At 39.9% G+C, this 26,332-nt stretch overlaps 1 protein-coding gene across 3 annotated transcripts in view; it reads right to left on the bottom strand.

Moving 5' to 3' along the window:
* TOX (thymocyte selection associated high mobility group box) overlaps window positions 1-25,851 on the bottom strand; it is a 222,856-nt gene extending 197,005 nt beyond the window's left edge. For 2 of the 3 annotated variants that reach the window (XM_087735504.1, XM_087735531.1), the window contains exon 1: window positions 23,769-23,953. In XM_087735504.1, coding sequence (XP_087591630.1) covers window positions 23,769-23,912 — 144 coding nt within the window. In that variant the 5' untranslated portion in view covers window positions 23,913-23,953. Of the gene's footprint in view, window positions 1-23,768; window positions 23,954-25,373 lie in introns of those variants that run through there. The other variant, XM_009473046.2, reaches the window with a different exon arrangement.
* Window positions 25,852-26,332: the final 481 nt, after the last annotated feature.

The following is a 26,332-nucleotide window of genomic DNA, read 5'->3' as shown; positions in this document are numbered from 1 at the left end:
CCCTACCAACATTGCTAACCTAGAAAGTACAAGACTGCATCTGAACTAATTGTGAAAAGCGCTGCCAGAATGACTGTGACCGCATGACTCGTACAGTACCCTGAGCTCTCTCAGAAAGGCTGTCCTTATAATAGCACTCAACTGGGACTGAATGTAAAGACTAGTTCTTTACAGGCAGCTGATGAAATCTTGAATTTTTTTCTCTCGAGACAGCAAACAAACTTTGAGAAGCGACAGCAGTTTAACCGCATTGCTGCGTAAGCCTTTGTCCTTAACGTAACGATGTGCTCAGCACATCAGGTGCTTTCCATGTACCGGAACACATTGCATAAAGGTGCTGCACGGGAGGGACAAAACATATGTCTCTAGTAAATTTAGTGTTTGGAAACACTGCATCTCACACAGTGCAGGGGCAGTTTATAACACAAACTATCTATGTTACCAGGCTTTTTGCTGAACGCACACAGGCCCAGAAGTCTCGAACTTCCTCTTTCCTCTAACATTTACACTGTAAATAGTTCTAGATATTTTCCTATCAGCTATTCTGACCCCAAGTGAGACTGCGTAATAACCATTTATTAGTTATGCTAGATGTGCCTGAATGGACAAACATACTTAGGAGCAAATGTAGTGCTAGTAATGGCAAACACATACCAAAAAAACATGTAAATGCTAGTCATTATGAGGTGACAAAGATGTTACCCTCTGCTTTCCTAGCTCTATATTACTTCACGGACACATTATGGTTTTTTGTAACCAGCTCATGGGTTAAAACTTTATGTTTGCATTCCACATGAGCTATATACTATGCATATCTGTCACTTGTCTTTAGCATTTATGTTGATAAAACTTGTCATGAAGGTTATTTTGACTTACTGGAAATGGGCTTTTCCAGAACATAAATTTTAAGGCTTAAGTAGACCCACATTAAAACCACTAAAATGTTCTGCTAAGTCTCTCTTGTCTTCACTCAAGTCTCCTTACAACGTTTTAAGCAGTTTTACTGACATTTGAAATTCTGAAAATGTCAGCTCTTGGCAAGTGTTGCAGTCTGAAAGTGTTATTAGTAGTTCTCTTATGAAGTGTAAAAGAATATTTTGTAGGAAAAATTTTGTCTTTCAACAAACCTTTTGAAAATGATGTGATAACCACAAGTTCTGCACAGAAAAGAAAATAACCTGCAGATTCCTCAAATCATATTCAAGAAACAAATTTTTAGCAAAATTATATTATTTGGTGACTCACTACTCGGCATTCAAGTCATGATATAATCACCACTTCCCAAAGTACTGTTAGGTTCTCAAAAGGAGGAGAAACACTGTGAGAAGAAACCTGCTCTCACAATACGCTGCTTCCTTGCTCCCACCATTTGGCAGGTAAGTATCTGATGGGTCTGACCCCAGACCTTCTCTAATCAACAGGCCCTCCAGTCATTTTATGTTAGCTTGCAGCCAAACAGGCCTCCTGAGTGTTTTACTTCTGTAATTCATCTCTAAGGACACTGATCCTTCTTCTACTATGAATGAGCACAGAAATGCCCTGGAGTGCACCAGCTCATCGCTTGCAAATACCATCACTGATGCTGGAAGCCAAGTTGTGGTGGGGATTAATCCGTATCACGGGTGGCTGGTTTTCTTACCCCACGAGCAACATATTAAAGTCATCACAGGGCAGAGGGTAAAGAGATATGTATCACACACCTCAAAGGACTAAGCTTCACGTGGGGGTCCCCAGGTAAGAAATTATAATGGCACATTACAGTTCCAGTGCTCCACTGGGGGGGACTCACCACGGACAAGGCTGATGAGCTTCGTCTTTGAATGATCAACTGGCATCAGCCCCAAACACTCTCCAGAGTCAGAGGAGTCCCTGAGACTCATGTTGGTCACCCCATCTTGCTTCATGGCAAGTTATTTACAGCTCAGAATGCCTCAACATATCTCGGGGTTTGAGGAGAAGGTATGAGAGAAGGAAGAAAGGAGTGTCTCTCTCATTTTGATTAGCCGTACACTTGAATTCTAATGTGTTCAGAGGCTAAAAGAGTCTTAGTTAATTTTCAAGCCACAAAAAAATGCAAAGAACTATCAGTAAGTATCACAGAAGTATAAAAATCATTCATTCCACAAAACTGTTCTGAAAGAAATTAGTGTGAATCACTTTATCCTTAAAACTGGGAAAACATTGTGGTATTAAATACTCAATATTATCAGCCAAGCAAATTGGCCCAGGTCAAATGAGCAAATCTAAAAAATGAGATCACTAAATTTTCTCAGCTTGATAGCTTAGCAATAAATAATGTGCTTCTATTCAATCTGTACATTAAGTCTTTTATGTGGCCTTAAGGCACTGTCTTATGGCTGTGCCCATTACAGGGTAGCCATAGAAACTGACACATTTATTTCTTGGATTAGTGTGCCATTGAAAATATTAATATAATGCAGTAAATGGGGATTTAATCTAATCTACTGATGGTAGGATGAAGTTACTAAAAGGTTGTATGCTCTTCCAGTAGAAGAAAGATTATGTCTGTGGAGTACAGCTCCAGTAAAGCGGGAGTACAGCTGATGTTTTGGTTACAAATGCCATCTAAACAACCTATCACATTTCACATACACTGCTGATTGAAACAGGTTATATGAAACATACAGGTATGTCCACCAAGCAGGTACCTGTTTCATATCTTAAGTCTTCTTCCCAAAGCTAAAGTGTCAAAACCAAAAGTCATAAAGGAAGAGAAAACGGAGATGCTCTGCATATTGTGTAAGCAGTGGAAGTGAAGCAGCATCTCACCCTGCAAATATGCAGTGCTGTACTTCACAGACATGCCGTTAGCAGCAAAGCCTATACCCCCATTACAACCAACATTTTAATGGCATTCAGTTAATACTTTCACATCAAAAAAAAGAGGAAAAAATCATGTAAGGAAAAGATTAAAAAAATCTTAATTCTTGAGAAGCAAGATCTGTCGTAGGTCCCTACCAGGTGTCCATAAATATTAGGGCTCCCATTTCAGTAGATCATATTTGACTCAGGTTCCTTGTAATAATTCATAGTACTCAAGTTCTGACTACCCTTTACACTGCAGTATACTACATAAATTCAGAAGATATATCCTGACAGATGAAGCATTGTTGAAAAGCTAAGTACAGCACTTTGTCCTTGAAATGTTAACATGTAATGCCATAAAGTATTCAAATAATAATTTACTCAATCTTTCAGGGTAATTAATTAAAACGGTCTAGGTGTTAGAGAAAATCACCTTGAGCTTATAAAATTGGAATGCCTCCCCTTTTCTTCTCTGCATGCAAGCTGCTCCAATGGACTTACCACATGCTTTCCCAGTTATGGTTTTTGATTTCAGCAGATAATAAATAGCCAGGATCTAATTTTGCCATGTCAAAACCGATTATGTTTCACAAGAAAAGGTGGAGTGCTCACCTACCAGATGAAGGTGAAACATAAAACCACTTTTATTTATGTGATGTGTCCAAATTCAACTCAACCTGGCACTAGGTACTGAGAGTATGTAGACTTTAACTGTCATACGAATTTATGCATCCCTGGAAAATGTCAAATATAAACATAAATTTAATCAAGGAATGGAAACCTTTATTATCAAATAAATAAACACAGTTTTTGACAACTAATGTAAATAATCTTAATGCATTTTTCACTTGTTTTTCAGAAGGTCAAAGAAAAGAAGAAGAAACGTTGAACAGAGACATTGCTGATGAAAATATTTCAGGCAAGTCCCAGTCCAATTATTAATGCTGATGTTCCATAAGGAATTTGCGCTCTTTAGCAACACCACTGCATTCAGATGTGAGAGTTCCTTTTCCCATTCATTACAATGGGATAAAACAGAAGGCTTACAACAACAGATAAACAAGGACTCTGTATTATTCTGTAGTTTTCCTCAGTTGAGTAGTCTTTGGACAGCATTTTAATGGCTGAAAAAAACCCTGCACATGATGAATAAGGATGCCATTCCCAATTAACATGGACAAAGGATCATAGCCATATTTAGCAAATGAGGTAGCTGTGGTGTAAGACAAGCAGGAGTATTCACAGACATTGCCACATACATCACTGTCCGCAAATCAAAACAAGTTAATGACATTTTTGTACATCTGCCCAACTACATGACTACACATTAGTCTGGCAAGTACTTATTAGACCCAAATTAAATAGCACAATGATTATGGTTCATATTTACTAAATATAGTGTTATTAATTTACAGAGCACTAAATATGGATGCTACCAGCACATAAATAAATGATGAGTACTGAACCAAAACAGCCCAAGTTACAAAATATATTATCTTCATTAAATATATCTCAGCCCTACAAATGCTACTATCCATAGAGTTTCCAATAAAATATACGCTGTGGGGGAGGAAGCATCAAACTGTGAGCCATTCTCCATAACAAGTGCACTGACTACACACCAGCCTCTCAATCCCAACAGTTGCCCTCCCAGTCAGCCTCCACACCGTGCACTGGTACGCATAATGTCACCAACACAGAAATATCAGCACCCATTGCATAGGTGGGTCTCAGATGAATAAATCTCAATTATACAAACTTCTCAGGTAAGACCAGCTACCACAAAACTTATTCAATAAACCCACATAACATCTGAAATATGCTGGATATGTTATATAGAAATTCAGTGTACTTTGGCCATGCAAATTGAACAAGATTTCCCACGCCACCAAAGTCCATCAAGAAGTCTGAAACTCATTAGTGAACAGTGGGGCAAAGAAACCACAGTTCCGCCCATACCCAGTGAAGAATGGGATGGCTAACACTTACAGAAGAAACCTCGGTCAAGAAAGACCAGTAGCAAACACTAGCAATTCTTGCTGTTCAACATTAGAAAACTCTTTCCTACCCAGGGATGCCTTCAACATGGGTTTTATGTACCAGTGGTTATGCACAAGCTTGGCATACCATGCGTAAGCTTCACCATCTTTTTAATAAGAGGTTACATTAATTTTAGATCCTTGGGAGTCACAAACTAAGGCACACTGGCAAGCAGGATGAACCAAGAAAAGGATACTTTGAGGAATCATCTATGTTACCTGTCTTTACTTCTAAACTGGCCATGTCAGTTTTATAGAGGATTCCTATCCCAAAGATTTACCTGTATTTAAGCTTTAAAAAGCAACCAGTATAGACCTCTGTCACAATCACACCTAAGTTTCTAATTTAAATACTGATACCAAGGCAGTTTTCTGAAGATGTTCTGAAGGTTAAGAAAACTGATGTCCCATTTCTTTAACCCACAGTTCTGGTTTATCCATAGTCAACAACCTGGATCCTGAAAGATATCACTGCTAAACTTGCATATTTATTTCTATCATATCATTAATTATTTGTCCAGATTTGTGCAAAGTAGAACTTGGACACACTTTATTTCTGTTTCATAAAAGATTTGGCTTTCATCTGATTTTTTTTTAAGATCTCACTTTTCACTTTTATGGGATCAGTTTTCCAACAATTGAGCTTATCAGCCACATCTACACTGCTAGTAATTCAAAACCATGGCATATTTATTGATTCCAAAAAGCTATTACATGATATCACTTACGTCCCTGTATTTGATTAGACTGAGCTATTGGAGGAACTAACAAAAGATTACTCAGAACTCAGCAGAGAGCTTATATAGATGTCATCTTACCTGACATCTTGGCTATTTGCTCTTGCACCTTTATTTATAAGTATTACACACACAGACCAAGTTTTGCACAAAACAAATATCTGATGTAGCTTTATCTCCATTTTGTTATTCCACCACTAAAAAAAACCAACTATAAGAGACAGGTTGTAGGTATAAAATATTTATCCATTCCTTTAAGAGAATATTAATGAACAACTATGTAAAGTTGTACCAATGAGTAAGATGTATTACCACTGAACATCACTGAAGTTCAATTTAAACCTGAGCTATATACTACAATGGAATATAGTATATATCAGATATTTATATATGAATATAAATTATGCACTTCTTTGGACAAAAAAATGCCCATAAGTTTAAAACATGAATATGTTAATTAGATTTAAATTCACCCATTATAGAAAATATTTTGACACGTATCCTAAGAACAGTGTTTTTAAAACAGTTCAATGCATTAAATACATGCAAATTTTGGCAGTCAAAAATGCATACTGCATAGCAGAGATACTATCATTCTTCTTCACAGTCACTGCAGCCTCTAGCTAGATACAGATTTTTCATGACAGACAGAAACATTTCCTTCTGTGTATCTCATATTCTCAGATTTCTACTTCAAAATGATTCCTGAAACACTTTTAAAGACAGACTTAAAACCACTGCAAACTAGAATGGTTGTTATATACTTCAGTTAGCCAGGGCTGCCAGCGCCAAATTGTATTCAATCTCTTTTTAAGTAGAACAGTTTGCCACTGGCATCACATCCACCGGTGAGTTTTAGGACATGTTTCATTCTTGAATTACCTGCACTAACAGTGTGCCTATAGGCTGTTTCACAAATACGCCTAAGGTAGATGTATACATGGGGTTTGTGTACCTAGACAGATTATCAGTTTGAAGTATATTCACCATTTTGCAAAATCCCCATGTAATTTTAGGCCACAGTTTCAGAATTGGTTAAAACCCATTTAAAATTCGTAACTAAAAGGTGAAGTCCGTCCCTTTTTTGCTTGGTAGCCCTCCTACAGTCACCTGGCAAACCAGACCAGCTCAGCAATTGAGACGAAAACTTATTCTGAAGGACTAGGAAGCCGGCTTTCAAAGCAGAGTATCTTTACACAAAGGCATCCTGTGTGGGCATGGACGTGTCTGCGCGGGACGCTACTGTACAACAGCCAGTGTGCCATAAATTCCCATCACCCAGGCCCACAGCACTCAACCACACACGCAGCCGGTTGCAGATCACAGCAAGAAAACTGTAACATAGAACTGTAACATGTCAAGAAACAGCTCAAAGGCAACAAGTGGACAACCTCCCTGTATCAGGAAAATACACTGATTCTTTCATTACATGTATCTACTTATGCAAGGATTTTGAATTTGAAATGGTGGTTTAAAGGCAACACAGAAATTTTTTACATAGTAACAGTTGGTCCTCAAGGAACTACGGAGGTGTCCCACGTACGTGGCAGCCTGAATAACACTGTGAGAGCACCATGGCTTCGCGTGAGTCACATCTTTCTGAAAGCCCTGAGTGAGATAAGGTGGATGGAAAGCCAGGCCATTGTTTTACAACAAAAACAAGTTTCCTGACATGACAGTCTCCCTCAGCCACTGAAGTTCCCTTCCAACTACGAGCACTACCTATCCTACTAACTGGGAAAAAGACCTGCAGGGAATCTTGCAGGCAGTATTGCAGAGAGGCAGGGTACCAGTGGGTTTCTGCATTTGTCTCTTAACCCAGATTCGCAGCTTGCACGTGCCTCTGTCTTGCTAATCAAATACCTTTTGGATTGGCCCACTACACAGGGAAAAATAAAACTAACTAATTATTTTTTGAGGAAAGCGCAATTCAAATGAACCTCAGCCACAGTTTTGCAACTGCAGGAGGGACAGATAAAATGTGATGTTGTAACTGTGATAGCTAATACTGGTTTAATACTTTAAAATCTTTGTGTTTGATGGACCATCATTCCAAGAATGCACATGCACTTATAGGAAAAACAACACTCAATAGAAAAAGAATTTAATGTTCTTGGTAAGGTTTCTTTAGGGCCAGTATGAATAAAATGGAATAGTCCTGAAAATTAACCCCTGGTGTATCATTTTGTTAATAAATGTGCAGGATATCTAGAACAATAAAGCTTATGTAAATCTTTAGGTAGAAAAAGGGGTACCTAAGATAGGGTTATGTAGCTGACTTGAGGCCGAATCACAGTCCTTGAAGAAAGCAAAACTCCTCTGGACATCAGTGGCATTTTTCCTAGGGTAAGAGCTGCAAGGCCAAACCTGTGATTGAAATAGTCTGGTACCACAAGGCTCTAAAAGCCAAAGCAGTGATAAGGGCAGGAGAGATGTTATTTCTGTACCATAAAAAGAAAGATTCTAGAGACGTTATTATATTTAAATGTATTCTGATATTGCATTCTGCTTTTCCATCTCAGCAGACACTGTTCCATCTGAACAAGGTGGACATAACATAAAGCACAGTATTTTATATTAAATACAGTTATAAGGGAAGAACAACAACCTTGGAATGACTCACTCGCAGGACCAATTCATACGTTCCACTGAGTATGAAAGGCAATTTCAGAGTAGTGGTGGAAGAAAAGGAGTTTTATAACAGAGGTGATACAAACTAATTTGGAGACATAGATACATACAGAACAGAGTACGCAATGTACTGTACACACTTTTACAAGGGAGGAAATAATGGTTCCTTTTTCAAATACAGTGGTATCTGCAAAAAATAAAGTCCAATTCTGTTCAGTACTGTAATGAAATCATTACAAATGCTGAAACATATTAAAAATTCAACATTAAAAGGACAGCGGCTTTGTACTTGTGCTGCACTGAGTCTAAACACAAGATACTAAGAACAGGAGACTGTATTAAGGCAGGACTGGTGACAGACATTGGCAGTCCTGTACAAGCGGCGTATGTAGAATGCAGTAAGATATTCAGGAGTGTATTTCAGCCCATATACTAAACCATTGAGAGGGTAAAGTTTTGCTCATGGCTGCATTAAAGGTTGGACCAGATGATCCTCGAGGTCCCTTCCAACCTGGTATTCTGTGATTCCTTTTTAAGATAATAGGGAAAAATGGTAAGAAAATACAAGATTTGTTGAATTATTTCACAAACAGCTTGTCACAGTTCTGTATCCTAGATGATACATTTCTTTGTCAGGAAAAACATAAGGAAGTTCACCTTTTAAAATGTAGTGCAACAGACTTCTATTAGGCCTAGGACTGTGTAAAAATAGCGTCTTCTACAAATGAACTGTACCATAAAAACTGATGCTCATGAAATGTTATTATAATCTAAAGTTTAAAACCACAAAGTAAGAAAATTCTGAGTTAAACTGAAACTTCATCCTTAGCCCACCCAAAAGTGTTTAGACACAGCAGGGCTTGCCAAACAGTAATAATCCTATATACAAAATATGCTGCCATAACTAGACTTTTCAAACTAAGCATGGAATTCCAGCTCTAATTCTGACCTTTCTCTTCCCCACTTTTGTGGGTATAAGCAAGTCCTTTCACTACTCCAGCACTAGTGTGGTTAATAATCTTAAGGTAATATTTTTTAACTATTTCTGTGCAGCAGAATTCATTTGCCAGCTTGTCAGCTACGCAGTCAACTGTACCATTTTGTAAAGGTGAAGAAGAAGGGGAAAAAACAAAAACCAAATAGTAAAATTCTCTTTACAGAGTACTGTGGAGTGGCCCTAAAGGAAAAAGAACTCACATAACTGAGCGGTCCATTCCTTGTACTCTTGTCAACTTCTTTTTTTTTTTTTTTTTTTTTTTTAAGAGCTACAGGCATAAGTTATTGAACCACCAGATAAGGGCTGAAATAAGACCTGCTGTTGAGGAAGAACAAGGTTCTCGTCCAAGTTAAGAGATAACAAATTGGGATGTGGAGAAGAGTGATTTTATCAGAGACGGGGGAGGGAGTGGAGGCAGGGAACGGGATGCGAGATGGCACAGCATCTCATAGTGTTTCTCTAGACCTCCTCCAAAGTTAAGTTTGTGTTGAAGGAGCTCTCCCTCCATTGCTGGAGACTGTTCTTTCTCTCACCAGGATCTATTTTTGGAGAGACTACTTTTCCCAATTCCTCTTATGTGATCTCATCAATGCAATGGTCACAAAAGGTTTTCCTGCTGTTTTTGGACTCTACCTTCTTAAAAGCCACTCCCTGGCAGGAGATGGTAAATCAGCTGCTGAAGAGGCAAACTCCGTTGCAGGATGTCAGGACTTCTATGGAACATGAGCGAGGAAAGCAGAAGATGAAGGCAGCTATGGAATAGATAACGTGACATTCCATAGACTGAAGACAGAAAGTACTTCTCAAAGAAGCCCCTGCAGCTCGGGGAGTTTGTGAGCCAGCAAATGTTGCCTGGAGTCATGCAAGTCCACAGAAAGAGCAACATGATGTCTCATAAAGACTTCTGTAAATGCACATTCATGGAACTTTTAACATCATCCAATACTACTTCAGTTGATCAGTCCTAATCCTAACAGCTCTGCTGTCACATAAATCTGAATTTGGCTGTTTTCCTTAAAACAGGCATGTTGTCACACTAGGTCTTTGAACCAGAGACTTCTCAATCACCCCTAAGAACTGAGGTGAAAGCTGTTCTGCCTGGGGCACACTCCATGCCCCCTCCCCTTCTCCACTGACAGTAAAGGGACTTCAGGACCCTCCATTGGTGTCCCTTCTCACCTAGTGAGCTGGTCAGCTTTTCCCTGGAGATAGCTTAGGTGTCCATGCTGGTGGAAATGGTGCCCAGCTTTGGCCAAGACCAGCCAGAAAATCTATTTCCTACAGGATATCTTCATGTTTTATTCTGTTCTAGCACAATTTCCTAATCATCAGGTGACAGGTACTCTGAGTAAGGTTGCAATTCATCTGTCTTTTCAAAGCTCAGCATCTGTATGGGGAGAATACTTGAAACATAAAGGGAGAAAGGAGTCTTCTGGCAGAAAGGAGACTAATGTGCAATTATGGTAAAATGCAAACACACACTCAAACCAGCACTGAGACCACAGCCCCAGCTTTTTTCCTTAGATGAGTTCCTTAAACACTCAGTGCCCCCTTTCCCTGCTCTCCTCTCCCATGCTTGACTGAACAATGCTCAGCTACCAGAGTGGATGGAAAACCCACGTTCCCTCACCCTGTGTTTCATCCTTACCCAGGATAACAAGACTTGATGATTATGATACTCTTCTATATTTAACTCCTAATAAATAGGGAAATATGCATTCCAATATTGTTATTTTTCAGCTTTGTACGGGTCCATTGCAAGCTCAGTAGTAAGAATAAGGGAAGATTCTGATGAGTGAATGGCAGAAAATTAACTTCCAGGTCTGGTACATCACTGTGCCCCATTGCTTCAGAATATGCTTACAGCTCTAATATAAGCAAAGAGCTTCCAACATTGCTAGAAACCCATGCAACCATGTAGGAAGCAGCAGGTTAAGGGCTGTCTCTGTTGTAATTAACTTGTTCCTAGAAAGTCTGCAGTCTTCTCCTCTAACCAAAAACTTCTAAATCCAGAACTTTACCTATTTTATTCTGCTGTAAATATTAACATTTATGTTTTGAATTTCTGAAAAGAGTAAACAAAACCAAAGCCGAGTTAGAGAATGCTGCTTTAGTATTTCCACTGTAATAGTCTGTTTGAGAAAGTCCTCTGGAATCAGAGAACTTTTAAAGGGGCAATGGATTCAGCTAAATAATGTATTTTTCCATTTAAAAAATATTTTTCTCTGAGCTTTCATTATTATATACATGGACTCCCTTGTAGCTCCAAAGAAAAATATTATAGGACAAACCTTAAGGATTTGTATACTAAATCCTTTGGTTTTACTAGAACTAAAATAATTTATACAAATTTAGAGAGTTTAGTACAAACATTCATTTAACAGATGCTACTTTATTTATTTCTATAAGCATAGTATCTATATATGATAATAAAGATACATACAATAGGGTTTCTCTTATTTCACAATTGCAGGTTTAACTATAGTACATATTACTGTAATTTTGGTCACAATACCTGTATTTGGAGTTCAAGTGGTATTTTTAACCTTAAGGAACCTCAACCAGCTCCATTATTTGCAGCACATCTTTCAAATTCAGCAGAAGAGATATTGAGATAGAAAAGTGCCTTTTGTTCAGAGGTAAACTGTTGAAATCACTAAAGCCTTAACTTATGCTTGAGCTCCTCAGCCCAAAATGTGGCATTGTGACAAAATAATAACATAAGTATTCTCATGTTGGATCCCAAATCTTTAGAATGTAAGCATGCCTCATGCTCATGGCTCATGACAGCCTGTGTCAAAGTATCCACAGAAAGAAAGGACGGGTAACAGGGAGCCCAAAACTTTCCTAGCCACAGCAAGACTTGGTCTGCCCCTCATGACAAAACTCTCCCTGCTGCTAATGAGAGTTAACTCTGCAGCAGAAAAATCTGTGCAGCAATGTTGAAGAGACTCAAACACTCCTGATAGACAACAGCAAGGAATGTCACAGATACGATCCAATGAGTCAGTTACACAGAAAAAAAGATATTTTTGAAAGAATATTATTTGGGCTACAAAGTCAAGAGACCAAAATGTGGAAAATGCCAGATTTAGGGCTACCTGAAAGCCTAACTCAGGTGCCATTTGTAACTGTATTAATAAAGTTGCAATGGCATGATCACTTATTCCACATCCGCTGTTTCACTCCATCAATTCCTGCCAATGATAACATACTAAAGAGCAAAATCAAGACATTCTGAAATCTGGCATTTGCAGCCTTAAAGTGTTTGACTTCATAACCTAACAAAATACTGAACAAATTAAGTCCTCATGACAGCAATGTTGTAATCTTCTCAACATTATTACAAGAGCTACTATGGTGATTTACAAAAATGGCCCTGGTGTTAATCCAAAATTACAGCTTCAGGGTCTGCTCTAATTTTTATCAAAACTTTAGTTACAAGCTTTACGATGTTGCACAATCTAAATATTTTCTGTCCTCAACAATGTAAAAAAACATTTAAAAATTCTTCATTTCTTATAGGTTTTGACTTCCAAAGTCTACAATTTTTCCTGGCTTTGGGAGCCTTGTGGGCCTGGTAGCTATAATGGAAAGCTCCCAAAACCAGAAATAATTTTAGAAATTGTCTCAAAAAAAACCAAGCTTTATCAGAACGAAAGTGCCAAAGGTCTGAAAATTGCACAGCTGTGAGCTCAGACAAATCTAAACACAAGCACCTTTGGGTGTCCAGAAAGCTATGGCCCCTTATTGATGCATTTGCTCATAGGACTTGAATGTGCACTGTACAGGGGGAATCGTATGTTCAGATTACTGTCTTTGCCATTTCCTACTTCCCTCTGTTTTCTACTCATAAGTCTGAAAATCCCTTTAAGTGTCAGTTCCTAATAGATCCAACCATCCACTGATGTCATATATTAAGTCAGAAGGGGTTTGCTTCATCAGAAATAAAGCAAAGTCTTGTTGGTTTTCTTCCTAAGGTATTCATAGTTTTTAATCACTCGTAAGGGTTTAGTGATGTTCAAGACATAATTGGGCGAGATACATGTCAGTCCAACATGGGAGTTAAGAGGCTCCATACAGGTGCCAATGTTAAACCGCACGTTGTCAGACAAGGTGATGTGCCTTGCTGTTGTAGCATTAAGATTCAACAAGTGGTTGGCATCCTCCATTCCCACACTTTACACAAACATAACCTGAAAGTGCGAGTTGGCCCTACACAAAGGGTAAAAGGGCAAAAGGCAGTCACTTTGCTTTTCATCTGAGAGCACTGACAAACCAGGAAAGAAACTTTTTGACTAAGTAACAATTCCTTCCCAGGGGTCCTCCCGGAAAAATGCAACTGTCATCCCCCTTTAGATTTCAATGTCCCTGTACAGGCACAAAACACTAACTCAGCTAAAAGCTCCCCACAACTGTGTGGTAGCTGTGCTTTCAGTTAACGATGCTTTATGAGCTTTAAAAGAAATACAGTCAATGTTGTGGTTTGTGATGTAAAATGAAACCTGGAATCTAATTTGAGATATCAAAATCTAATTACTATTCATAATAACGAATCTTTGGCTTTGTCATTTTCACCTGCAATGTTCTTGGCTATGGAAAATGTTGAGGTCTATTTATCAGTGACATTTTGGAGTGATGTATCATTTACTGTTCTTAAGAAAAAAGTTAATATTTAAGTTGCTTTACAGTTGATATAAAAACTTGGTTTTATTATCAGACTCAAAACTGAAGTCTCTAGCAGTCCTTACCTAGATAAATCTCCCTCTAAAGTAACAGTGTTGGCCAAAGAGTGTGGATCAAATCCAGTATGAATGAGAAAGCCCACTATCTCCCACGCATACGAAGAAACCCCCACCATTTCCCCATGTCTTCTATAAAGGTGCAAGACATACAGGCAGCCTGCCTCAGTAAATTTTTCCACCCGCTTTAATTTTTTTTTGACTGATTTTGTTCAAAGTACTCTTGGAAAAAAAAAATAAAAAGATAAACACACTTCTGCTAGCAAATGCCAGAATAAAAATATATTCTAGTGGTCTTTGGCTAACTTAGTCCTGAAATGAATTTACATCACCAAAATACCTCTTAATTGTGTTAAAACATTCAGAAAACTTATTGCACAGATTATTCTTCCAAAATTCACAGTTATCTTTTGCTTTACAGTCCATTCTTCACTTGCATGCCCTTCTTCTCTCTCTTTGGAAAATATATCAATTGCTTATTAAAAAAAAAGAAGTGTTTTGGCATGGCTGACTTGTAGAGATACAGAGCTAAGCAAAGTCAGTGAATCCACTCACTCTGATATGGACACATGATATGCAATTAAAATCTCCATTCACATTCCTACAGGGTTGTCAATCAAGAGAAAAGCCTTTTTGACAACATCCAGTGAAGCGTACCAACTAACTGCTGAACAGGAACTTAAACAGTAACAGCTTTTGTTACTAGCAAGAACGGATTTTACCAAGATTGGGCTTGGTTTCTAAAGAAATCATTATGTTAAAATTTGGGGGGCTTTTCATTAAAAATTAAAATGTGTCACAAAGCTATTGTGTGTGAAGCTATCGTATTATGTAATACATGAGGGTTATCAGATATATGTGGAAAAAACCCTCTAACCTTTCTTGGCTGTACGAAACAATTTAACCGTTCATATTTAGAACAATGAGCAATGATTACAAGTCAGTTTTTAGCTAGAAGAGACCATTTTTCTAATTGCATGTTGTCCCTTTGGTAGGCACCAAATATCTTTTATAACATTATAAGCTGTCCAGCCACAAAACTAATACTGTAAAAGGCCTGCTACTGCCTAAAGTGATACTGTAAACAATTTATTACTGACACATCGGAAAATGATGTGGCCTAATTATAAGTATTTGCAACTCTTTGAAAATATCCTAACTTCGAACTTATGACAATAGAGGAAAATTCTTTGATAAACACTGAAGATGCTAACATTTACTTTCTAATACCCAGCTAGATAATGTAGAACTCCTAAGAGCACTAGGGTACTTTAAAATCAAATCTGTAAAGGTAAGACCAGTAAAAATAAATAGGTCGTTATTAATCTGCTGTTTGAGTTTTGAGCACTAACCTTGAACTACAGTTTTCAAACATGGTAATATTATTAGATATTGAAATATTTGCCCTCTTGCTTATCACGCTCCATAACTGAAGAGAGAGCAGATGCATCCTGACTATTAACAGTCATGACAAATTGCCTTACTAATGAATGTTACACACTGAAAGTGCCATAACTGATTAAACTACAATTTCCCACTACCAGAAAGAGAGAGACTTGGGAACTCCAGCAGTGGACAACTCTGATGTTCTGCCAACAGGCCTTCAGGGCACAGTGTGGTATTTAGAAAAACACACTGTAAATTCCATATGAATATATTCTAAAAGACTATGTGTATACAACAGGTTTTAAAGAACATTAGATGAAACAGCTTAGGTTCGTAGCCAATGAGCCATGTAAAATGGATGTGTTTTAACAATTTTAGTATCATTACAAGGCTGCATTGGAGAATATTTCTGTTGGGTTCCTCTACCCCTCTCCCCACCTCCCCAAACATTGCTTGTGCTTTGCTTTCACATAAAATCTTTCTTTTGTCAGCCTCTTTGTCGGTGCAAAATTGGCAGCGGTTCAAATTCAAAGTACTCCTATTCATTTACTGACCATTAAACCAATGTCATTCTAGTTCACATCAGCCAGAGCGCTAAGCTCTAAAAAACATAAAAGGCTTGCTTCACCACTGACGAATAATGTGTACATTTTTACAGAGCTTAAACCTTAATGCTTTGCCTGAAACTAACAATACAGTATATCTTATCATTCCTTTTTCACAAGCAGGCAGCTGCTGAAACGCTTGCCACTTCAAAATATCAATTGCTTGCCAGAGTTGTCCTCAACACACCCTGTCAAACTCATGTATATTGTGCAATGAAAATGGTGCAGGACTGAAAGCTAGAAATTGTGTCAAATTCTGCTGTAAGGGTATGATGTGCAAAGAACAACGTATGACAACCGTAGAGACTACAAACAATAGCAATGGAGCCAGACACTACATATATCACAACTGTGCCTGTACATATTTTATTGTATGTATTATATATTTAAAGCATGACAAATGTGTCATTGAAGCTATGTGCTACACCAAATAGAAACCCGTCAGCTAGTTAAGCTTTTTCATTTCTCTTGATGGAAGTGTAGTGGTGTTTTTCTGCCCTCTGAACATTTGTTTGTAAATCACACAGCACAAAAAAAATCAGGTTTTCAAAATGAGTAACAGAAAACAAAAGGCAATACTACAAGATGAGAAAATGAGATTTTGTTCAATTAACACTTTTGCTTTTCTCTAAGGACACATAGCCAGGCTACCTTAAAGAATATCTGAGGCTATGCAAGACAAATACAATATCACTGCGCCCATAAATTACAGTATACCTAATTTTAATGCAGATAAGTGCTGGCTTATTGATTTGCATGTTTCCCTGGCAAAATGGAAATCCCATGTGAGTATGTTCTTTGTCTGTAGAAAATGCATTTTAAAAAACCTTTATGAATACAGCAATCTATGGCAAAAAGGAAAACATAAGTCACTAGTATAAAATTACGTACGGAACCTAGAGGAAGTACTTCTCATACATACACACATGTATACAGGCATCTCTCAGTGCATGCATGCATCTATGTGTGAATGCGCATTACACAATCACATAGTTTTTTAGCACGTAGTTACAATTTCTATAAAGTGTCTTAACTAATGAAAATTCAGTCTCTAAATACAATCTTAAATTAGCTGAGGAAAAAAATGAAAATTGCCAACCTAAGTAACAAAGTAAGTTACTCATAAAATGACCATGGAATGCTGATCTTAAATTAAAGAAACAACGCATAGTTGCAAAGAAAAAGAAATGTTTAGGAGGGAAGATGAGTGCAACAGCCCACAACAGCATGTAGGCTGCAAAACCTGAACACATGGGATTCCATGAAGGTCATTAACTGCTATAATCCTAACCAAAATTAATAGATACGCCATTAAGGTGTTAATAAATATTTTGGAAAGAGAATAGGTGTTTTAGGTGCTCAGGGTTGCTGACCTTTGCTGTGTTTATTAGTGGGACAATGATGCATTATTAACACACAGCAGCTGTACCTGAACTGCTGCCATGAACATAATAGCCTTTTATAGCCATCAGGGGAGTGAGATAGGAGGCCTTTATTAACCACTAGACATGATTAGCACATTATGTGAACTTTAGTAGGCAAATTATCTCTTATTGAAATATAATGTTGGTTATAACTAATTGTAAACATGATTTTAAAAACTTCTCAATGCAAACCTAAGAGTTTTACTACCATTTAGCAAATTACTGGCTAGGCCCCTAAAAAAATAATTCTTCTTTTCCTTTGTTCAACCTGCATAAACAACTGTGCCTCACAAAAACTTATTGCACTATGATAAAACCACTGAAGTGAATGACTTCCACATCATGAATATTATTCTTCAGAACTGTAAAAAAACATAAACAGACATTTCCAACACAGTTAAGAAAACTGCTAATGAAGAAAAAAAACTTGCCTTATATTATCCTATAAAGATTACAAGCAGTTCTTAAAAAAGTCAGTTTGCCAATACATTTTCAAGAGTTAACTTGAAAAAATAACACCATGGTTTACTTCAAAAAGCTTAATTTTGGGTAAGATTATCCCATTAGCCTTCGCAACTGAACACAGCACTGAGAGTCCATTATGAGCAGTCTTTTATGCCCTAGCAGAAAGTCATTAACATAAAATAAATCATTAGCTTTGATATTAAGCCTCTACTATCTGCAGGTTTCTATGACTAATGTTCACAACTGTATCTGCCAAATGATAAATTATACTTTTTGGAAAGGTTATAGTCCCTTTTCACCGCTATTTTTCCTTTTAGTATTTATTATTATTTCAGGTTGATGCAAACACAATGATTGTATAAGAAACAAATGTTTTCTCTTACTCATGAACACAAACATACATACTTTTGGCAACTGCGACCAGAATATGACTTCGAAGCCAGCTACTTATAATACAGGACAGAAACGACGGATTTTCACAGTAAGTTCATTTTCTTCAAAGTAAGCAATATATAATGAAGCAGAAACATACGTGTGTGTATATACATATAGAGTAGGACCGATACAATAGGAATTTATACGTATGCATAATCTTCTCACTCTTCTGGCAGGAACTGGATAAATCTTTTGCTTCACATTGCAGACTTCATACTTTCCTTACTGACCCATTTCCCTAAGTACAGGCTATCACTGTCTGATTTCAGAGTTCTGATTTCTTCTTGCATATAGAATAAGTAACTGGAGTTCACTGCGTATTTCCTTAATATAACAAAAATACATACCAGCTACAGTAACTTCCATTTAACCTTTAAGACCATATAATCATCAACAACAATAGCAGGAGACAAAAGTACTACCACAGCAGCTCAATTTCCATGCTTAGCCAGCAGTACCTTTGAAAAAAGCCACTCGTGCCACTTTTGATTGGTAGAGAGCGGTTTAACAGTCAAGAATGTGAATGCTAAAACATTCTGACATTTCCACTAACCTGGATTTGTCAGATGCTCATGTAACTCAAGTATGTTTTGCAACTTAGAAAGCAGTGCATTTCTTGGGAGGAAACCATACTATGAGGGTCTGTAGCAAATCAAGTGAGAAATACTAAATGAACAGTTCAGAAACAGTGTTAGCATATGTGCAATTGAAAGATAAGATATAAATATTAGTAGAGCCATATGAAATTCAAACGTTAAAAATAAACTACTTACTGCAAACAGAAGAAGCAAAAGAAAACCACAGACATTACAAATGTCGGTTGCACCAAGATCTCTGCTGAAAAACGATTCTAACTTTCAAGCTCTAAGCCCAGAGCTAAACATTTTATTTGATGCCCTGACTTACTAACCTAAAACTGATCACAACCAATGAACATAAAATGCAGATATTCCAGAGGAAGGGGAGATGAGATTTTCTTCTGTGCACTTGCGGCTGTGGAAGGGCAATGCTTGTTGCTGCTGCTAACGCTACGTAATCTGTGCCTAACCATAGAATAATGCAATGTTGCCATTACGACCAAGAAAATCTCATTCAGGTTGATGTGAATTCCATGTCTGAAAGTATTTTGGAAGCACTGCTATAATTAACACTCATTTGGCTCTTCCGCTATAAACCATGTTTTGGAGCAGTTTATAACTCAGCATTTTTAATAACAAATCACTCCTTGGGCAGAAAAAGGGTACCCAGTTGCGTAACTAAAACAGTAGAATAGCATAGACTATTTCAGCTGGAAGGGACCTACAACGATCATCTAGTCCAACTGCAACAACAAAACATCTAAATTTGGTTAGGCTATATTTAAAAATAAGTATTTTAGCATATGCAGCCCATGCTAGACATCCACAAAGCACGTGTCCACTTCAAAAAGATAAACAAAGCTGCCACTAATTGCCACCGCTGTCAGTTCCAGAAGCCAAGGTCTGCATTGATCCAGGGACTACCCTCTCACCACAAGAAGTGGTGCTTTCAGGTCACTCTTGAGCCGTGCTGAGAAAGCAGTCAAGGGAAGCTTTTTACTTCCACCGTCTAAGTTCTGTTGTATCTGCCATCAATAAAGGATTTAAATATCCAAGAATTTTAATCTAAATCCTACCGTGATTAGGACATTTCTCTGCTTAATATAAAGTTGTGATTAAAACATAGTCCATTTTCCAATGCTTCTGTACAGTGTTAGCAAGACAAGAAAGTCCTGCTAAGATGGGAATCTGAGGACAGGAGAGTGTTCAGTTCTTCCTGGTAAAGTGTGATTGTCCCCAATATGCACTGAATTCAACGGGAGTTGGGACTGCCCAGTCCTCCACAGTATCAGCTCCTTAAGTCCTTAAATGCAGCTCCAGCTGCTCTTTGACTTAATATAAACACCAAAGGTACTGCATGCACTGTAGTGTTTAGCTAATTCAGCATTCTTAATATTTTACAGTTTTCACTTTTTTCAGAAGACCTCATGATAGGCTGATTGAAGGTAATGCCTTAGAGATGAAACGTATCACTCTGGTAAGAGACTAAAACATAATTTCTCTCAAGGAACTGATGTTTGGCAGAAAGAAAAAAAAAAAAAAAAAGAATGACTGTGAGTCCTTTGGTTTATAAAACATCTTTGAGAAAGATTTCTCAAAAGCACAAACATAAATCATTTTCTGTATTCCACTAAAATTGGGACCGCTTCTTTTCTGAAACACTGGAATTTAAGGAGGCACACCTCAGGCTTGCTTGTAACTCTGAGACTACATTCTAAGGTCTAGGAACCCAAGAAAAAAGTCCATTTCCCTTTTTCCTATGTGGTATATTTTGAAACTAACTAAAACACTTAACACTTAAAAATCAACAGCCAATACTAATGTAACTGTTTAATCTTTTCTGTAGGAGGAACCAACAAATTTAAAGTATGATTCCAAGGCAGTAGGGGACAAGGTAGTTAGTTGTCTAAGGAAAAAAAAATATGCCCAGAATAAACAAATGGTGATCTATTAGATGAGCATAATCTAAAATTCTGCCAAAACACTAACACAGCATTTCAGCTTTAGAGCTGTCCTTCACAGCCCTGGCCTTCCACAATTCTGTTTCTGAGCTTCAGATAGAGAGTGGATAGAAGCAAGCCACTGGAAATAATGTACACTTTGTAAACAGCCATGGAACATTTTACTTAGAGTAGTCTCTATGGTGGGGTTAAGCTTACACAATAAATTATTTTAAACACTGTGTATAAATATATGCACTTTTGCTCCGTGGAATTCTGATTATGAGCGGGATTGTTACCTGCTTACAAAGCACTGCATTATATCTCCTTATCCACTTCTACCCAATGTCACACCGCTGTTTTCATTTTGAAGGGTTTTGCTTCCCTCTCTCTCTTTTTTCTCTCTGTATTCCTCTTTTTAAAAACAACTACAGTCTATCATTCTACCTCTGCTGTCTGGCTGTATTTTTCCACTGCACTGACAACTACCACTGAATACAAGAAAGATGAGTTGTAGGCTCCTGTATTTTTGAACCAGGTAGCAAATCACAGAAGAATCTAGTGCATAATTCTGCAAGCCTAACCACTGGGAGCTGTAAAGACCATTATTTTCTCCCTGCTGTTGGCAGGGGTCAGCATCCCTGCCATTAGCTGTGTCAAACTATAATTACATAACTGCACTTTATGTGAGCAGATATCTGAAAACACTGTAAAGTTGCAAGTATGAAAATATACCAATCCTTCTTACAGTACTGATCAAAGCGGTCTTCGGAGGTGACACTTCAATATGGAAAGCCACCAGGATGTTATTTATTGCTCTCTACATAAACATTTAAACTTGCCATCCAACTTCTTCAAGCAGCTTGAAATCCCTGACCATATTCTTCTATCAAATTAAGACACTCAGATTATCAACATTATTTCTTTTGTAGCATTCAATTAAGGAACATGATGTTTCCCAAAATAAACTTCAACTGAACAGACTACTCATATTAGCCTGTAAATGTCTGAAATGCAATTATGCTTCAAGTTTCAAGAGGCAAACAGTACAACCCCAACTCTAAATCTGCCCGTCCGGCGTAAGAGCTCCACTATGTTATTTCAAAGGCTGACCTATATACCACAGCATACCGTCCATTCTGTCTGTTTGTATAAGAGATACCTCACACAGTTGTCATAACCAACATTGTTTGCATTGTTCTTTCACTTTTCTCTCTCCGTGGGTAATGCGAGAGAAACAAGGAAAAGCCTGCATAACAATATATGCAGAGTATAATGAGCTTTCACAGCAGATAGAGAAATATTAGACTAAGATGCTTTGAATGCTATTTTAGCTTTATAAAATAAAGATCTAAGCAGTCTTCTGAAACAAAGCCTGCCAACTGAAAACTGTAAGATAAGAAGCGACTGTTTGAATCTACATTATTGCATTTTCCTTTGGCTACAGAAAAATGCACTGTCAATACCTCCCGTGCATGTGCCTGGGGACTCACTCATACACTATGAACAATCATTTGATCAGGAAAAAACTTGTGCTAGCAGATCAATTAGAAAACTTAAAAGCGTAAGTATTTGCAGAATACATTCTGAATTACCAGCAGCTCAAGCAGACTTAAAATGTAAAGAATCAGTCTTCCGTATTTGTGAAAAAAACAAAACAAAACAAAAACCCACAAAACGCAAGTATGAAAACAAGGCCCAAATCCACTATTAAGTGCCCAAAGCAAGTTTTAACTAACTTTACAGGAAACAAGATCCAGTTCTGAATGAGCTTTGCAGGTAAAGGCCTAATGAAGACCACAATTCCAACCCAGAACACGGATCCATCACACTCCAGCCATCATCTCCTTCCCTGGGAGAGATCAAAAGCAAACACTTCACCAAAGTTACTGAACACAAAATTCTGTAGGCCTCCCGCCCTTCAAACTCCCTAAACACACACAGCACAAAAATGAGTGACAGAGCAATACTGTAACATGACGACATGTTTAGAACAAGTCAGATAAGTTTTCACAGCAATGTTAATCATGCTGGGCGAAGTGAGAGAGTGAAGGGGGTGAAAAATGAAATGTTCAGTAAATGTACGCCTCCAAGGGGCCTGGCAAAGCTACTCTGTCCATTTAACGCAATCACTGGTCAGTGGCAAAGACGTCCGAAAAAGACATTCGTCCTATACTCGGTGTCTTATATTGAAACATTCCTGGTAAGTCTTTTCCAAGCATAAAACATATGTCTTATGACTGTGCACTTTTAAGCACATTATCAGTTCAGGCAAAGTGAAATAGAAGAGTTGCAACTTGTCTACAGAATAAGTGTCTCATTTGCATTTAAAAAGAACAGTTTGCTCCCTCATACATGGCATGACTTAAAAGAAGCCTTAACCAGCTAGTAAAGAAATTCTGAAAACGACTTTCTAAATTAATTTATTCGATTTGCAGTGCAACCCACCAGAAATGATTTAAGGAACTTAATTGGAAAATGATTTAATATATTAAAGTAATTCCTGATTTTCCAAAGCATTTAACTTTTAAATTAAATCTGGTCCACTATCTCAAGAATGATGAGTGAAATGTGTATTCAAGTCATTACCTTCTTTTTGAAGCTTTAAATCACTGATAGGTTTAATAAGGTTTGTCCAGTTTCATTGCCAAATGGGTCTTCAGACACTTTGGCGCTTATGTCATTAATACGAGCCCGAGCCTCTCACTTGGCAACACTTTATGGTTACAATTTACAAAAACGGACAACAGAGAAAGTAACGGCAAGCCACAGATCAAAGGTAGCAGTAGCCTGGTGATTACTCAGAGCACTTAACAAAAAATTAATGCATGCATACAGGCTCCTACGCATCTGGACTCTTCCTGCTGAACAAAGTTCGCTCCTGGCACAAACTTCCGATCTACAGGGCAGGTTTGCCAGATGCCGCAGAATACAGTTACTCAAAACACGGCTAACAGTCATACCTCTGGGATCTCTCTTGAAATATCCTTAGGCATCCACCACAAAGGGCCAGATTTATCCCTGAATTCTATAACTCCATTGAGTATATGTGAAATGCAGCCAGGATGAATTTGGTCCTTTCGGTTGTGATTGGTAGACGAGACCATGTGGGAAATCTTTCCTGAAAACTGAGAGGGCTTCACCCCGGCGCTGCAGCCTCCGCGCTTCAGCACAGATACACGCGATTTGCCTGTTTACCTCTGAATCGAGGCAGCTGCCCGCAATGAAAGAGACGGCTCTGAGCATCGCTCTGACACGTGAGACCGGCACGACAATGGCCGAGCGCGGAACCAGGCCGTGCCGCGCCGCGCCGCGCCGGGCCGCCCCGGGCAGGGGGCCCCCCTCGGCGGCAGCGCCCCGCCGCCGCCGCCCCCCGCACCCGCGGCCAGCCCCGCGGACGCTGCGCACGGCGGAGTTTACGCCGCGAACAGCGGCGGCCGCAGCCTGCCGCAGGCTTCCACGCCAGGTTTCTAAACCAACGCCGAAGCGCGCAGGTTTAAACACATCTTTCGGGGAGCGCTCGCTCACGGCTTTCTCCCCGGGCGGGGGGTGTGCTCAAGAAAGTGCTCTGGGAGGCTCGCACTTCCTGATTATTTCCTACGGCCAGCGTTTTATTCGTGTGCAAAGCCCATTCCGTAACAGCAGAGAAAGTGCAGCTCATGCATGAAGCACCAGCTGGCTCCGGCCGCGGAAGCGGTAACAATGCGGGAACGCCAGCCCCCTTGCTCGGCACCAAAAGTAACGCGAAGTGCTCCGGGATCGCGGCACCAAACTCCCGTAACCAAACCCAGGCTTTGGGCTAGCGGGAGCCTCCTCGGCAGTTCCCCCTTCCCCAGGGCTCGGGGACCTACAACTTAGCTCTCCTCAGGCACTGACCCTCTTTGCAGGGGTTTAATCAAGTTACAGAGAAATGGGTAAGGCAGTTGCACAGCCGGGACAAAGTCGAGCTCCTGTTCTGAACCCACTTGTCACCCTTATACACCCTTATTGTGCACAGATAGCGAGGTGCGTGTGTGTGTATATATATATATATATATATATATATATACATATCACACACACACACACACGCACAAACGTGCTCCCGGCACGGCCAAGTACCGCTTTGACACATGAACTGCAGGGTACGCGGCGGGGCAGAGAGTTTCTGCCGGTTTGTGGCGGGCGCGATCCCTCTCCTTAACAGGACCCCTAGCAATTCAAGTCCTCCGCACCAACATCCTTGTCCACGCCGCTTCTCCGAAAGGGAAGATGTTATGGAAAATGCCTCCCCCACCCACCCACCCACCCCCCCCCCGCTCCAGCCGCCCGCCCCCAAACTACTGCGGGGTTTTAATTTGGGGTGCCTGCAGGGGAGCCGCTCCGCGTCCCGGCGGCAGCTCTCCGCGGCGGGCGGCACGGCGCTCCCCGGACCCCAAACCCCGGCAAGTGCCGCTGCCCTCTGCCCGCCCGGTGAACTTGGTGCGCGGCTCGCCAAAGCGCAGCGCCCCGCTCATGCAACGCGCCGCGACAACAGCACAATCGACAGCACAGATAAAACACCTCGGACGACACAAAACACGAGTCACCTTGTTGCAATAGTAGGGGTCCAGGCAGGGGGAAGGTCCCAAACAAGGCGTATCAGGAGCGGCTGCAGGCTGAGGAGGTGGTGAATAAAATCTTACGTCCATTTCACTAAAACATCAAGCAAACTCCTTTCCTTTCCTTTTGGTCGTTAATGTTGGTGCAAAAAGGGGGGGTGTGAGTGTGTGTGTGTGTGTGTGTGAGGGGAGGGGGGGACACACAACAAGACTGAGAAGAATAAAAAAGAGGTGCCTGACTTCAGTAGTCAAAGAAACACCTTCCCTGCCTCACATCCGTTTGTGGTTTGTAAAGAGAGAGAGAGGAGATGGGGGAAAAAAAAAATCTCTTCCAAAAAAGCACCGGTTTGCAGATGTCTGCGAGAGAATCAACAAACCCTCCTTCTTCTACGGCAGGGCAGGTAACTTCGAGTACTTATTGTTTCCCCCGCGCATCGGCACCGGGGCGCTAGCTCCGTGTGTGCCTCTCTTTATGGGAGTCTCGGAGTTGGTTCGCTTCTCCCTCCCTCCCTCCCTCTCGCTCGCTCCCTCTGTTCTTTCCCCGTTCTTTTTTTTTTTGTTGTTGTTGTTATTATTGTTGTTGTTGTTATTATTTATTTGGTTGGGTTTGGTGGCGGTGTATTTTAGTTGCCCTCCACCGTGAGGAGCGGGGCCGGGGAGGGGGGGGTGAGGCGGCGGCGGCGGCAGCCGGGGCCCCCGCGCACCCCCGGGGGGAGCGGCGAGGCAGTCCGCCCGCGCTGGAATGGCCGCCCCGCGCCGCCCGGCCCGCCCGCCTCGGCTCGGCACGGCACGGCACGGCACGGCTCGGCTGGGCTCGGCTCGGCGGGGGCGGCAGGGGACACTGTCGCTGCTCCGAGTGTGCCTCACACAAAGGGGCCGGCGAGGGAAGAGCCATTGGCGGCCGGCGGGGACGGGGTTGGGAGCCGCGGAGAGGGGGCGCTGCCGCG

This window comes from Nipponia nippon, unplaced genomic scaffold (genome assembly GCF_047370975.1).
Source record: "Nipponia nippon isolate SJK-2023a ecotype South Korea unplaced genomic scaffold, ASM4737097v1 scaffold_1, whole genome shotgun sequence".
Lineage (NCBI taxonomy): Eukaryota > Metazoa > Chordata > Aves > Pelecaniformes > Threskiornithidae > Nipponia > Nipponia nippon.
This window is presented reverse-complemented; position numbering and strand designations above follow the sequence as displayed.